At 48.7% G+C, this 16189-nt stretch overlaps 1 protein-coding gene across 4 annotated transcripts in view; it reads left to right on the top strand.

Annotated features, from left to right (window-relative positions):
* The window catches only part of nod1 (nucleotide-binding oligomerization domain containing 1), a 134836-nt gene extending 119026 nt beyond the window's left edge, over positions 1-15810 (top strand). For 2 of the 4 annotated variants that reach the window (XM_072509826.1, XM_072509828.1), the window contains 5 exons: positions 1039-1122; positions 3708-3791; positions 7242-7325; positions 9956-10039; positions 10144-11208. In XM_072509826.1, coding sequence (XP_072365927.1) covers positions 1039-1122; positions 3708-3791; positions 7242-7325; positions 9956-10039; positions 10144-10225 — 418 coding nt within the window. In that variant the 3' untranslated portion in view covers positions 10226-11208. Of the gene's footprint in view, positions 1-1038; positions 1123-3707; positions 3792-7241; positions 7326-9955; positions 10040-10143; positions 11210-15259 lie in introns of those variants that run through there. The other 2 variants (XM_072509829.1, XM_072509830.1) reach the window with 2 other exon arrangements.
* Positions 15811-16189: the final 379 nt, after the last annotated feature.

Here is a 16189-nt window from a genome sequence, read left to right as displayed (position 1 = left end):
GGACTTAGTCCCCAAAAGGGAGAATCCTGGCCATGCTTTAAGCACACTACAGGATAAATTCTCCGCCAGTGAGTGTCTCTGTTTGGCCAGCAGCGCACCCCCACCCGAGGGTTTCCCAGTGGCGTGACGTTGGCAAATGGGAAATCCCATTGGCCGGCGGCGGGAACGGAGCTCCCACTGCCCGTGACGGCTTCCCACCAAGGAACATGTGGCTGGGAGATGGAGGATTCACCCCTACATCTCAAAATGGCTTGCACTGACAATAAGCTTCCAGTTTCAGCAGTGCTGGTACATGACCTGCTGCGTTTTCCCAGCACTTGCTGTTTTTATTTCAGCGGTACCAATGTGGGAAGGCATCAAGCGAAGGTCAGAGACTTGTTCTGAGGCAGGGAGAGAGAATCCGAACGAGTCACCCAGGGTTATCCCTGTGGATCTTCCTGGAAATCAGCCATCGAGTAGCATTGCAATTGTTTTGGGAGCTGCTCACTAACCCTTCCCCTTCAGCAGAGGATGGTGCGTGGCAGAAGGAGGCGATAGAGAGGGGAAGGAACATGCGGTGATTTTAAAAAAAGAAATCTTGCTTTGCAGCTTCACAATTGTCAATTCCCACTGTGTTACTGACATTCTGATCACTAGCAGTTAGTGATGTGTGGCTGCATTTATTATTCCAGTTTAATTATGGAGATTTCTCTGCAGCGAGTCCACATTATAGAAAACTATTTGGCCTGGAGATTTGAAACTTGCTTGTAACGTAACGATTCTGTTACTTAAAAGTAGCAAATTCATTAATGATAAAACGGTCACCTTGTTCTCACACACTGTATATACTGTATATATATATATAATGGGCGGGATGTCTGGCCTTCCAGCTAGGGAATTCCCATTGAAGACACCCACGACGCAGGGAAACCCACAGGCAGGCGAGTGCTGCTGGCGGAACCGGAAAATCCCGCCACCAGCGAACAGCCGGGGAATCCCAGCCAACATTGTTGTTGAATACCGATTAACAATCTGAGAAAATTTTGAATTGAATTGCAGGATGTGGGGGAATCAGATCGGAGACGCAGGCGCTGTCGCCTTTGCTGAAGCTATAAGAAACCATCCTTCAATAAGAGAGCTCAGGTAATCACATTGCTCGCAGCATTTTGATGACACAAACCAATTGAATGTCTGTTTGACCAACATAGTTCATCCCTGAGAACCTTAACCTTGCTCCAATGATGATATAATGCCGTTGAGTCTAGGTTTGAGAGCATGCAAGAGTTCTCATTTGGCGAACAAAAACCACAGCCACAGATGACTAGAGAGGTAAGGAACAACATAAAAATAAAGAAAAAGCATAACAAAATGCAAAACGAGCACAAATACTAGCAAATGGGAAAGATACAAAGAATAAAAAATGTAACAATACAGATTGGAAGGGGTTAAAAAAAAAGGGGGGCGCAAAAGGGACGGACCTCCCAAAGAAACTGATATTGAATCAGAGACGGGACTCACCAACATTTTCATAAGCAAAATGACAGCGATGAAGAAAATAATGGCACTGAAGGGTGACAGGTCCCCCTTCCATCCTAGATTATTAAAGGAAGACGGTGAGAACATTGAAGATGCCTAAAATATAATATTCCACAGTTGTTTTGATTGACAATCACTCTTTTTGATTGGAAATTCTACATGTCACAATGCAGTCGGAAAAAAAGCGAGAGGGGGAATCCAGGAATTATCGACCAGTTAGCATAACATCTGTTGTCACGAAATTACTAGAGTCAATAATTAAGGATGGAGTGAATGAAGAGTTGCAAGTTGTTCAGCTGATCAGAGAGTCAGGATGCGCAATGGGTGGGTAATAACTGAAGAGCAAGACCGCATTTTTTGAAAAGATGATTGAAATTGTGGATTGTCTATGGATGTTATTTATATGAACTTCCAGGAGGCATTTAATAAAGCCCCCTGAAGAAATTGTTAGCTGAAGATGAAGCTCATGAAATTGGAGGCTGATTATTGACCTGGTGAGGAAGTTGAGAGTAGGAAGAATTGATAGGCACTCAGATTGGCAGGATGTGCCTGATGATGTCTTGTAAGGATCTGTTGGGCCTACAGCAAGTGGGTGGGAATCCCCCTCCCGGCGTGTTTTCCAGCGGCAGAAGCGGCTTTCCATTGGCCACTGGCGGAATCTTCCGTTCCAGCCGCTGTCTGTGGCGTTTTGCGCAACTTGCCCATTCGGCCGCCGGGAAACCCGCCGCTTTGCGAGTGGGGATGCCTTTGGCGGGACTGGATGACCCTGCCGGAGGGAAGGGCCGGAAAATCTCGCTTATTCACTCTGTTTGTTAATGGTTTAAATGATGATGGCATAAAGATGAGCAGCACTGTAAAGCATGTAAATGAAGGCATAAATGACAAAGTGATTAAGTGAATGGACAAAATTGTGGCGAATGGATTACAGAGTAGGAAAATGTGCAGTCATCAATTTTGGCCCTTGAATGGAGAGAACAGTGCACTTTCTAATTGGTAAAATGCTAGAAAAGTGACTGTCTAAAGAGAATATACAACATTAGAATGTCATGAACACTCACAGAAAATAATCAGAATGTCTAATGGAATGCTGTCCATTATATCTAAAGAACTAAAATAGACCAAGGTTATTCTAGAGTTATACAAAACCATACCTGGAGTACTTTGAGCAATCTGGGTACCCATACCTTAGGAAAAACACCTTTCGTGACTTTGGATGGCTCACAGTGTGGATCAATCAAGATGTTACCCGGACTCACAGGGTTGATAGATTTTTGTTAACCAAATGTATTTGGGGATATGGCACAAAGACAGGCACAAGGAAAAGGCACGAATGACTAAATGGCCTATTTCTGTTCCCATGTTTCTTTCATTGCCCCTCAACAACAACTTACAGTTATATATTGCCTTTAACATAAAACATCCCAAGGTGCTTCACAGAGGCATTATAAAACAAAAGTAGCACAGTGGTTAACACTGCTGTTTCATAGCACCAGGGATCCGGGTTCAATTACGGCTTTGGATGACATGGAATTTGCATGTTCTCCCCATGTCTGCATGGGTTTCCTCCCACAGTCGAAAAATGTGCATGTTAAGTGGATTGGCCATGCTAAAATTGCCCCTTAGTGTCCAGCGATGTGGAGGTTTGGTGGGGTTGCGGGGATACGGTGGGGTAATGAGCTTGGGTGGAGTACTCTTTCAGAGGGTTGGTGCAGACTCGATGACCGAATTGCCTCCTTCTGCACCGCAGGGATTCTATAAAATTCTATGAAAATATGATCCTGAGCCACCTAAGGAAATATTGGGTCAGATGACCTAAAAGCTTGCTCAGAGAGGTTATAAAGAGCGTACTGAAGGAGGAAGCAAGGTAGAGAGGCGAAGAGATATCGGGAGGGATTTCCTTCGAAACAACTTCATCAGCTGTGAAGAGCGGCGCCTATATAAATGCAAGCCTCCCTTTGTTTAAAAGAGGAATGTGGGATTTAAACCCTTTGACAAGGGACATAGAGATTCACAGAGGAAATTCCAGAGTTTAGTGCCTGGACAGCTGAAGGCACAGCTTGGAAACTGCATCTTGTAAGTCTGGGATGAAGGTGGGATGGGATTGATCCATGCTTTTACTGTCTAATAAGATTCTTCAAACTGTCATTATATTTTTTTAATGTGTATTAATGGTATCGGTGTCCTCTATCTAGCCTGGCAGCAAATGGCATTTCCGCAGAGGGTGGAAAAAGTTTGGCGGTAGCACTGAAAGACAACAGGTCCCTGGAGATATTTTGGTAAGAACAACCTCAGCTTCAACATATCCAGCTTTATCTGGAGAACAGTGGGTTTCTGTCTGTCCCCAAACATCCTGATCAATCTCCTTCACTCCTCTAGATAAGAAAAGAATTTACATTTATGTAGGACATTTCACCATCTCAGGAAATTCCAAAATGCTTTGGAGCAGATGAATTAGCCTTTGAGGCAATGTTCCACTCTAAGCAACGTAGTCATGCAGCAACATGGAGGTTCCCGTGGAGGTTAACTCTTTGAAGTTAATGTGCCTGAAAGACCATGCAAAAGATCTTAAGATTTCGCACACTTAATTTTCTTTTATTCCTTCAAGAGATGTGGGCTTTGTTAGCGAGGTCAGCATTCACTGCCCATCCCTGAAATGCACAACAAAGAAAAAGCGAAAGCATTGCTTTGAAGACCTTGGATTCAGACCTTCAGAGCACCCTACGTGCTCTCATCCCACGTACTCCCTGCGTTGGAGATCTCCACTGCCTCCCGAAAATAGACAAGGCCAACACACCAGGCCGTCCTATTGTTTCACGCAATGGAACCCTGTGTGAGAACTTCTCTGGCTACATCGAGGGCATCTTGAAACCCATCGTACAAGGAAAGCCCAGCTTCTGTCGCAATACGACAGACTTCTGACAGAAGCTCAGCACCCATGGACCAGTTGAACCAGGAACATTCCTCATCACAATGGATGTCTTGGCACTACACCAGCATCCCCCATGGCGACGACATTGCTGCAACTGCCTCAGTACTCACCACCGACAACTGCCAATCTCCAGACGCAATTCTGCAACTCATCTGCTTCATTCTGGATCACAATGTCTTCACCTTCGACAACACGTTCTTCATCCAGACACAGGGAACAGCCATGGGGACCAAATCCGCACCTCAATATGCCAACATCTTCAAGCACAAGTTTGAACAAGACCTCCTCACTGCACAGGACCTTCAACCGACATTATACAACAGATATATCGATGACATTTTTGTCCTTTGGACCCACAGTGAAGAATCACTGAAACATCACTGAAGCGACTACACAATGGCATCAATAAGTTCCATCCCACCATCAGACTCACCATGGACTACTCTCCAAAATAGGTTGCATTCAAGAACACACACATCTCCATCAAGGACGGTCATCTCAGCACTTCGCTTTACCGCAAACCCAAGGATAACCTCATGATGCTCCATTTCTCCAGCTTCCACCCAAAACACATTAAAGAAGCCATCCTCTATGGAAAAGCCCTGCGTATACACAGGATCTGCTCAGACGAGGAGAAGCATAACAGACATCTACTGACGCTGAAAGATGCCCTCATACGAACGGGGTATGGCGCTCGACTCATCGATCGACAGTTCCAACGCGCCACAGCAAAAAACCGCACCGACCTCCTCAGAAGACAAACACGGGACACAACCGACAGAGTACCCTTCGTCGTCCAGTACTTCCCCGGAGCGGAGAAACTATGACATCTTCTTCGCAGCCTTCAACACGTCTTCGATGAAGACGAACATCTTGCCAAGGTCATCCCCACACCCCCATTACTTGCCTTCAAACAACCGCGCAACCTCAAACAAACCATTGTTTGCAGCAGACTACCCAGCCTTCAGAACAGCGACGACGACATCACACAACTCTGCCATGGCAATCAATGCAAGACGGCCAGATCATGGGTACCACCATTACACGTGAGAACACCACCCACCGGGTACATGGAACATACTCGTGCGACTCGGCCAACGCTGTCTACCTCATACGCTGCAGGAACGGATGTCCCGAAGTGTGGTACATTGGCGAGACCATGCAGACGCTGTGACAACGGATGAACGGACATTGCGCGACAAGCACCAGGCAGGAATGTCCCTTCCAGTCGGGGAACACGTCAGCAGTCAAGGGTATTCAGCCTCTGATCTTCGGGTAAGCGTTCTCCAAGGCAGCCTTCAGGACGCGCAACAATGCAGAATCGCCGAGCAGAGACATATAGCCAAGTTTCGCACACATGAGTTTGGCCTCAACCGGAACTTTGGATTCATGTCGCATTACATTCACCCCCCCCCACCATCTGGCCTGGGTTTGCAAAATCCTACCTTGCTTGAGACAATTCACACCTCTTTAACCTGTGATTATCCCTCTCTCCAGTTGCTCCGTCTGGACCTGTAAAGACTTAATTACCTGCAAAGAATCGCATTCAAAGTATCGTATTGCGTCTTTGACTTTGTCGATATATGTGTTTCTGGAACCCACCTCTTCATCCACCTGAGAAAGGAGCAGTGCTCCGAAACCTAGTGATTCGAAACAGACCTGTGTGACTTTAACCTGGTGTTGTAAGACTTCTTACTTTGAAGTGCAGTCACTGTTGTAATGTAAAAAGCCAATTTATGCAGAGCAAGTTCCACAAACATTGATGATTTGATGAGCAGATGCTACAGGGATAGGGCAGGAGAGTGGGCCTAGCTAGGCTGCTCTTTCATACCGTCGGTGCAGACTCGATGGGCCAAATAGCCTCCTTCTGCACTGTAGGGATTCTATTATTCTATGATATGACTTGGTTTAACATTTCATCTGAAAAACTGCTGGGCAGAATTTCCTGGCCCTTCCTGACAGCGGGATCTCCTGGTCCCACCCAAGGCACCCCCCCCCCTCCCCTCCGAGTTCCCCAACGCAGGATGGACAAGTCAGGCAAAACGCCGCAGACACGATGGGACCAGGAAATCCTGCCGGCAGCCAACAGCGAACACTGAAGGGCAACCAGAAAATCCCGCCCAGTATGTCCAACAATGTAGTAAAGTCGCCATAGTCCCAGATGATCATAGGCTGTTTTCCCCTTTAAAGGGGAGAGCTGACTGGTGGTGATTTAACCTCAGGATCACCACACCTCAGGCGAGGGACAAGGTTGGAAAGGCAGTACCTTCATAACTAACCTCAGCCGGTACGGGAATTGAACCCACGCTCTGTTGGCCTCGCTCTGTATCACAAATCAGCTGTCCAGCCAACTGAGCTAAAGTAAACCCTTGGTACAGCACTCTAATGTCATCCTGGAAGATGTGCTCAGACTCTGTGGTGGGGTTTAAACCCACAACCCCTGATTCAGTGGTGTGACTGATAATACTGGTGCACAGCTGGCTGACACTGCCGGTAGAACAAGGGTTGAAAGTAGCAAGTTTAGGGCTAATGACAGTAAGTTACTCACACGCAGACTGATCAAGTCATGGAATGGTTACACCATACGAAGAAAAGACAGCACTTCTGTTGTTACTGTTACAAAGACAGAGAAAACGAGCAACCCTATTCCAACTGCCCAGTTGTGTTTTCACCTTTTCTCTGTGTTTTTGTTAAAAGTTTCTACTGTTTTGCTTCCAACTTGTGTTCACTATGTTTGAGCAGCAATCAAATTCAGAAGCGTTCTGGTCTTTTTTTAACGTTTTCTTCTGTAAACTAGGTTGACGGAAAATCAGTTGAACGATGAAGCAGCAGAGTTATTCGCTGAAGCGCTCAGGTTCAACAAAAGCCTACTTCATTTATGGTAAATGTTTACGTGCATTCTACACAATACATTTCCTTTGTCTCTGTTAGTCAGGATTGGATTTTGCACCCAACTCCATCTGCCCTACCCACTCAAAGAACCTTTTTCTCTCACCGCCAATATGTTTAAGACTAATAAACGAAAGCATTTGAAGAAGACCAACATGCACCATAATTTTTAATGATGCTACGATTTCTCTCTGGGGCTTCTTACAGCAGTGCCCAGGGGATTCATCTTTTATTCATATAGATTCCAGGACTATTAGAGCTCAGGGACTAGTTTGTTGAAAGCATGGCCTCCAATTTTGGGTGAAAGAATTGGGACTTGCACAACAGTGCAAAGTTGGACAGGGTTCTCTGAGGGTTGCAAGACTGGAGATGGTTACAGAGATAGGGAGGAGAGAGGCCATGGGCTGATTTGAAGACACGGGTGAGAATTCTATAAGTAAGGCATTGTGGGACCAGGGGTCAGCGTAGGTCAACAAACACGAGAGTGATGGCTAAATAAGCCGATTGCAAGTTAGGATATGGTCAGTGGATAAACTTGATTATTTGGGGAGTGAAAGGTGAGAGGCCAGCCAGGAGAGCATCGGAATAGAAACGGAAAGTGCTGGGAAAAACTCAATAGGTCTGTGGAGAGAGAAGCAGAGTTAATGTTTTGAATCCAATATGACTTCCTGTGAAGAAGAATCATATTGGACTTGAAATGTTGGTTCTGTCTCTCTCTCCACAGATGCTGCCAGAGCTGCTGAGTTTTCCAGGACTTTCCGTGTTTATTTCAAAGTTCTAGCATCTGCAGTATTTTGACTTTTATTTTAGAACATTGGAATGGTCAAGGTTAGAGGTAACAAAAGCCTGGGTAAGGGCCTCGGCCACAGCTTGATTCAAACAGGGGCGGAGACAGACAATATTGCAGGGGCTGGAAGAACTTGTGATGCAGATAGGAGGGCAATTTTTTTTATTTTTAATAAACATTTTATTGAGGAATTTTTGGTTTAGTAACAACAAAATAAACAATATACATGAAACCATAAACATAGTGCAAAAGCCGTAGATGTCCCACCCTTATTACCCCCCTACTCTAACCTAAACTACTCCCCCCCCCATCTGCTGACGATTAATTTTCCGCAAAGAAGTCGACGAACGGTTGCCACCTCCGGGCGAACCCTAACAGTGACCCTCTCAAGGTGAACTTAATTTTCTCCCTACAAAGATAGCTAGCCATGTCCGATAGCCAGGTCTCCGACTTCGGGAGCTTTGAGTCCCTCCAAGCTAATAGTATCTGTCTCCGGGCTACCAGCGAAGCAAAGGCCAGAACATCTACCTCTTTCTCCTCCTGGATTCCTGGATCTTCCGACACCCCGAAAATCAACACCTCTGGACTCAGCGCCACCCTTGTTTTTAAAACCATGGACATGACATCTGCAAACCCCTGCCAAAATCCCCTAAGCTTTGGCATGTCCAAAACATGTGGACATGGTTCGCTGGTCCTCCCGTGCATTTTGTGCACCTGTCCTCCACCCCAAAGAATATGCTCATCTGGGTCACTGTCATGTGAGCCCGGTGAACAACCTTAAATTGTATCAGGCTGAGCCTGGCACATGTTGCGGACGCGTTGACTCTACTCAACGCGTCTGCCCATAGACCATCCTCTATCTCACCTCCCAGCTCCTCCTCCCACTTGCGCTTCAGCTCCTCGGTCTGCGTCTCCTCCAACCCCATAAGCTCCTCATAGATGTCCGAGACGCTCCCCTCCCCTGCCCACCCTCTGGAAATTACCCTGTCCTGAATCCCCCTCAGCGGTAGGAGCGGGAAGGTTGACACCAGTTTACGAAGGAAGTCCCGCACCTGCAGATACCTGAATTTGTTTCCCCTCGCCAGCCCAAACGTTTCCTCCAACACCCTCATACTCGGAAAGCTCTCCTCTATAAACATATCCCCCATCCTCTCAATCCCTGCTCTCCGCCATAACCGGAACCCCCCATCCATACTCCCTGGGGCAAACCGGTGATTATCACAAATTGGGGCCTAGACCGATGCTCCGACTACTCCCACATGCCGCCTCCACTGGCCCCAAACTCTCAGGGCCGCCACCACCACGGGGCCGGTGGGGTACCGTGCCGGCAGGAGCGGCAGAGGCGCAGTTACCAACGTCCCCAAACTGGTGCCCTTGCATGAAGCCGCCTCCTTGGCCACCCATGCCGACCCTCCCCCACCACCCACTTCCTGATCATGGCTATATTAGCTGCCCAGTAATAGTTGCTAAAATTTGGCAGCGCCAGCCCGCCCTCTCCCCGACTCCGCTCAAGCATTACCTTCCTTACCCGCGGGGTCATGCCCGCCCAGACAAAGCCCATGATCACTCTGTTGACCCGCTTAAAAAAAGGACCGCGGAATAAAGATGGGGAGACACTGAAATACAAATAGGAATCTCGGGAGGACAGTCATTTTCACCGTTTGCACCCTTCCGTCCAGAGACAACGGAAGAGGAGGGCAATTTATTAATCAATGCAATTACTGTCACTTAAGCCTCACATTTAACAAAATGGGATTTAAATGCCTAACATGTTGATTAAATGATGAAACAGTGTTATGCAGAGCTGATATTAAAATATCTTTGTTTCATCACAGGGTCATTAACAACAAAATTACAGAGGTGGGAGCAAAGTATTTCTTCGAGATACTCAAAGAAAATGCAACAATTGAAGAGATTTGGTAAGAAAAATCTTAGTGCATGGGAATATTATAAAATCTTACAATGCCAAAGAAGGCCATTCACTAAATTGAGCTGTCTCTTTTGTCTCCAATTTTGGGTGAAGGAGTTTGACAGGGTTTTCTGAGGTTTACAGGACTGGAGGTGGTTACAGAGATAGGGAGGAGAGAGGCCATGGACTGACATGAAGACAAGGGTGAGAATTTTGAAAACAGGGCATTGTGGGACCAGGGGTCAACATAGGTCAACAAACATGGGAGTGATGGCAAAATAAGCCAATTAGTTAGGATATGTTCAGTGGATGAACTCAATTTTTTAATTCTCTTCCCATAACGCCCTATAATTATTTGCCTTTTCAAAAATATCCAGTTCCTGAATCACTCATATTTAAATATTGTGTCCTCATTTCCATGGCGATTCTCCGAGCTGTGTGCCAATCCGCATTGGAGAGATTGGAAATAATTCTGCTCTCAGGTAAAACTGTTTTGACAAAATAAAACATTTCTGGGATACCCATTGGTTGTTAATGGCCTTGGGATGGAGGGAGGTAACTTTAACCACCAGAAACAGGGGAGCTGGGTGTCAGGTGTAATGCAAATATTTTTGAATCAACCCACCTCTGGATGAAGAAGGGACAGGACAGGGTGCGGCCAGCTAACCCTCTCACAGGAGGTGCAATGGGGCTGGAACCTCAACTTTGATGGTTTAATCACGTTTGCCAGGGTTTTTTTTAAGGCCTGTGGAAACTTGGCACTCTAGAAATGCAAGAACAACTTCAGGGAAAAGAAAATTGCCCTTGCAACACTGCTTGTAGGCCAGGAGAAGTGGGAATGCTTCCTCCAGCCCACCAAGCTTTTGCCAGTAACTTCATTGCAGTGTTAATGTAAGCCTACTTGTGACAATAATAAAGTTTATTATTATAAGCTATCTTCTACACTTCCACCAAACAGCCACAACCTCCCACCATTGGAGCCTCCCCATCTGAGTTCCAAACCCCCGGCATCAAGGACTGGGGCCTCCAAAGATTCCCATTCTCTCCCAAACCCCCGTACAACCGCTAGCTTTGTGCCAGGTCCTTTCCCTGCTCCTGCAGCCTTTTCTCTGCCCAATAGGGGGCAATGCCGGTCAGTCAGGCTGACTTCTGGGAAGAGAACTTCATGGGGAAATAAATGACAAAACTGTGGTGTGCCAAGCATCTGGGGAAATTCACATTGCTGGAGTTTCCAGGCAGAACCAATCATCCCTGCGCCCCCAGCCCCACCCCTCCCTCTAGTCACCCATTCTCCTCACCCACTGCTCAGAGAAATCTTCCCCATTGAGGCCTCTAGGTAAAAACCCTTTAATTTGTCCTAAACCACGTGGCTAGGATACTTGCTGCAGTGACTTTGTTGTGGGTAATTCAGCTTTAGAGTCACGTTTTCCCAGTTGTATTGTACTGATGTTTAGTGGGTTGCCCTGTAATGTTAGAGGTGTATCTATACAACACCGATGATAGCCTCAGGCAATCCAGCAGTGCTTTGAAATAGTTCTGCAGCATGAATGGGTCATCATCTCTTACCTGGGCTGGGATTCACCACAATCGGCGCGATGTCTGCCGAACGGCGCCAAAAATGGCGCGAATCAGTCCGGCATCATGCCGCCCCAAAGGTGCGGAATTCTCCGCATCTTGGGGGGCCGAGCCCTCACCTTGAGGGGCTAGGCCCGCGCCGGACTGATTTCCGCCCCACTAGCTGGCGGGAAAGGCCCTTGGTGCCCCGCCAGCTGGCGCGGAAATGACTTTGCCGTGCGGCGCATGCGCGGGAGCGTCAGCAGGCGCTCACAGCAACCCGCGCATGCGCAGTGGAGGGGGGTCTCTTCCGCCTCCGCCATAGTGGAGACCATGGCGAAGGCGGAAGGAAAAGAGTGCCCACACGGCACAGGCCCGCTCGTGGATCGGTGGGCCCCAATCGTGGGCCAGGCCACCGTGGGGGCACCCCCCGGGGCCAGATCGCCCCGCGCCCCCCCCCCCCCCCTCCAGGACCCCGGAGCCCGCCTGCGCCGCCTTGTCCCGCCGTTCGAAAGGTGGTTCAATCCACGCCGTCTGGCGTGGGTTGACAGCGGCGGGACTTCGGCCCATCGCGGACCGGAGAATCGCCGGGGGATTTCCACCGACCGGCAAGGCGTGATTCCCGCCCCCGCCGCATCTCCGGTGGCGGAGAATTCGGGACACGGCGATTCTCCGACCCAGTGGGGGGTCGGAGAATCGCGCCCCTGGGGCGTCATTCTCCGCCGGGGGGAGTCTCCGTTTTGCTGGCGCCCGGGGGTTTCCCGACGGCATGGGGCTGCCCCACAATGGGAAACCCCATTGACCGGCCGGTGTTACGGAGACTCCCGCCGGCCGGTCGGGGCAGAAATGTGGCGGGGCGGGTCGGAGAATTTCGCCCCTGAAGTGGAACTTTGGACAGAATTCTCCCAAAAAATGACGACGTGTAATTTTGGGTGCAAAAATCGGTGCGGCTGTTCTCGCACAATCCCAGTTACAATCTTCCCGCACTTCATCATTTTTTTTGAGCCAAGGGTTATTTTCGCTAAAATTGAGTTGTGCGGGACCCAAAGATGTCAGCAAGGCCGGATGTTTAGAGACAGGTCATCCTGATCTCAGAAAAACACTACAGGCTCCCTCTTCCTTCTCACCGGCAAAGACCCGCCCCCACAATCGCCAGTACCAGTCAGTACCAGCCTTCCCCAGGTGAAGGGCACCCAGCTATGGGACTGCCAATGGCCCCCTTCATGCCCAAGCCATGCCCTGGCACCCTGAGACAGCTGCCTGTCACTCTGGCAGGGTACCAGTAACAATGCCAGGGCACTGCCACGCCAGTCCCCAACCACCCAAGAGCTACAATGGCCTCCAAGCACCGCCCCTCGCCATCATGTTTGGTCTCCGTTTGTGGAGACCAGTCGTAATTCGTGCCAGCTTCACGTTGTGCCAGCAGGTGAATTGCAGGAGCTGGGAGAATTCGGCTGAAAGCTAATCTTGCATATTTAAATGAGAATTTTAATATGCTCATCTGGTTCACGCCCAATGACCCAGGAGCATCGGAAACTGTTTGGCACTAGGTGCAAATCCTGTTTCGGGCCTCTCCCGGAATTCTCCTGACATAGCAGGATTTGCGGCAGGTACAACGCAGTCAGAGAATCGGTCCCCTTTATCTCAGTGGCAGCCGTCGTCCCTGTGAGTCAGAAGGGGCAAGTTTCAAAATGATGCTCCTGACAGTCCCAGTCCATGGAGATTAGAGATCTGGCTTTGAATTCTGGGTTGAAATCTGCTCATCATATGGTTTGTGGGAGCCCATAAAACCCTCTCCCCAGCAGGACAAGCCACCCTATAATTACTAAATAGGGGATTATTCACGTTACAGTCTGTCAGATTGTTAATCAAATAATGAGTCACATCACAGCTTCAAAGGGTTTTCCAAACCATGAAGGTTCCAATAATGCTTCTTTTCAATAAAATGTGTGTAGATCTCTGGGGCGAGATTCTCCGACCCCCCGCCGGGTCGGAGAATCGCAGGGGGCTGGCGTGAATCCCGCCCCCGTCGGTTGCTGAATTCTCCGGCACCGGATATTCGGCTGGGGGCGGGAATCGCGTCGCGCCGGTTGGCGGGCCCCCCCCCCGCGATTCTCCGGCCCGGATGGGCCGAAGTCCCGCCGCTAAAATGCCTGTCCCGCCAGCGCAGATTAAACCACCTACCTTACCGGCGGGACAAGGTGGCGCGGGCGGGCTCCGGGGTCCTGGGGGGGGCGCGGGGCGATCTGGCCCCGGGGGTGCCCCCACTGTGGCCTGGTTCGCGATCGGGGCCCACCGATCTGCGGGCGGGCCTGTGCCGTGGGGGCACTCTTTCCCTTCCGCCTTCGCAACGGTCTCCACCATGGCGGAGGCGGAAGAGACTCCCTCCACTGCGCATGCGTGGGGATGCAGTCAGCGGCCGCTAACGCTCCCCCGCATGCGCCGCCCGGAGATGTCATTTCCGCGCCAGCTGGCGGGGCACCAAAGGCCTTTTCCACCAGCTGGCGGGGCGGAAATTCGTCCGGCGTGGGCCTCGCCCCTTAAGGTTTGGGCTCGGCCCCCCACGATGCGGAGCATTCCGCACCTTTGGGGCGGCGCGATGCCCGACTGATTTGCGACGCTTTGGGCGCCAGTCGGCGGACATCGCGCCGATACCGGAGAATTTCGCCCCTGTTCTTTCACACAATCTTGTAAACAAGTGTTATGTGTTATCCGGCACTTAGCAGTCACTAAGGCCTGATTTTTTTCATCTGTCCTGTGCACTCACATGGTAGACTTAGAAGCGGGCGCAAAACATGTCGGCCCAGAGCGTGATTTTACACTGGCCGGATGGGCGTGGAAAGCGAGGGTGTGGGATGGCACACCCTCAGGGGAACAGCTGTCTCAGGGGGCTGCAGACCACTTTTTAAAAATTAGATGGAAAAACTACACGCAGTGTGTCTTGGCAGCACATTCAAACACAAACCTCAATCCCCAGACACCTTTTCAAATTTTATTTTAGCCCAGACAGTTCATCCCACCCTGGATCGCGATTGAAGCTAAAACATAAAGGCCGCCTAACCAATCGGCCGATCCGTCAACTGTAAAAGCAGATGGGCGACGTAAAGTTACGTTCACTTGGAGCCTTAATGGGCTAAATTGCCTGTTTGGTTGTCAGCGGGAACACTTCCGACTCTCGCGCGCTTCCGTTGACTGAAATATTCCACAAGTGCGCGATAACTTTGGGACAGGCGCCCAATGTCTTTTTGAATGATTTCACATACTTGGATTGGATTTGTTTATTGTCACGTGTACCGAGGTACAGTGAAAAGTATTTTTCTGCGAGCAGCTCAACAGATCATTAAGTACATGGGGAGAAAAGGGAATAAAAGAAAATACATAATAGGGCAACACAAGGTATACAATGTAACTACATAAGCACAGGCTTTGGATGAAGCATACAGGGTGTAGTGTTAATGAGGTCAGTCCATAAGAGGATCATTTAGGAGTCTGGTTACAGCGGGAAGAAGCTGTTTTTGAGTCTGTTCGTGCGTGTTCTCAGACTTCTGTATCTCCTGCCCGATACTTCTGGATCGGGCGCATGACTCTGCCCGAGTATCAGAAAATTCTAGCCTAAGACTTTGTTTTGTGGACCTCTGGGACAGGCGTTAACCTATTTGAATTCTTTCCTAATTAGCTTAAACGGTAATTGTATCCCTGCGGAAGAAGCCAAACGGTTTGCGAAAGATAAGCGGATTCTGCTTTGAATGATAGTTCCTGTGCAATTAGCTGGAGCCATCGTGCACCTGTGAGCTGAAAAACGATCAACACTCGTAACACTACCGACCTATGGAAACCAAAACAAAATCTGCCATATGTTTTCGGTGTGGGTTCCAGTGAGTGGGACAATCTGAAGGAACTGAAATCCTGCTGCAAAAGCCAGCATGTAAACCATGGTATGTTCCACTGGCCCTTCATGATGAACTGAAAGTGTCTTTGTGACTCATCGGAAATGAGCAACTGTAGCTGCTGACACCAATCCCAAGATTTCATTGCCAAGGCCTGAGCATAACTGTGACATCTATCATTTCTACTCTTCCACCACCAGTTAACGTAATTTATACTGACACAGTGTCTAACTGGAATTTCCGTCATTCAAACAGGCCCGGCAGCTAAATGTTTGTACTTATTTATGGTTATTTATGGTATGAAACATACTGGTGGATAATAAAAATAAGCTCATGGGAACGGAATGACTTGAGTTTGTAAAAACAAAGTGTGCATATTGTACGGACGGGGGAGAGATAGAGTGAATCACTTTTCTGTCTGTAATCAGTGTTTAATTCTGATACGGCACACGTGTGTTCCCATCAGCACCCACCTCCCATTACTGTGTGGTCAATTTAAAAGTCACCAGCAGCAGATCTTCGTGGATTTAAACATTATCCATTCACACAATCACCCCAGAAAGGTACATCAGTCACACAACACACATGCCCAAGAAAGATACAATTAAAGGCAGTGGTGCACGTCTACAATCCAAACCGAACAGTTCGTAGCTTATGTGCCTTTGAGCGTAGGAGGGACCTTTACACACTCTGGAATTGAAGTTCAGGTAATTCCACTG

Source organism: Scyliorhinus torazame, chromosome 6, assembly GCF_047496885.1.
Source record: "Scyliorhinus torazame isolate Kashiwa2021f chromosome 6, sScyTor2.1, whole genome shotgun sequence".
NCBI classification, from domain to species: Eukaryota; Metazoa; Chordata; class Chondrichthyes; order Carcharhiniformes; family Scyliorhinidae; genus Scyliorhinus; species Scyliorhinus torazame.
The sequence above is the reverse complement of the archived record's forward strand: the minus strand, read 5'-3'. Positions and strand labels throughout refer to the sequence as shown.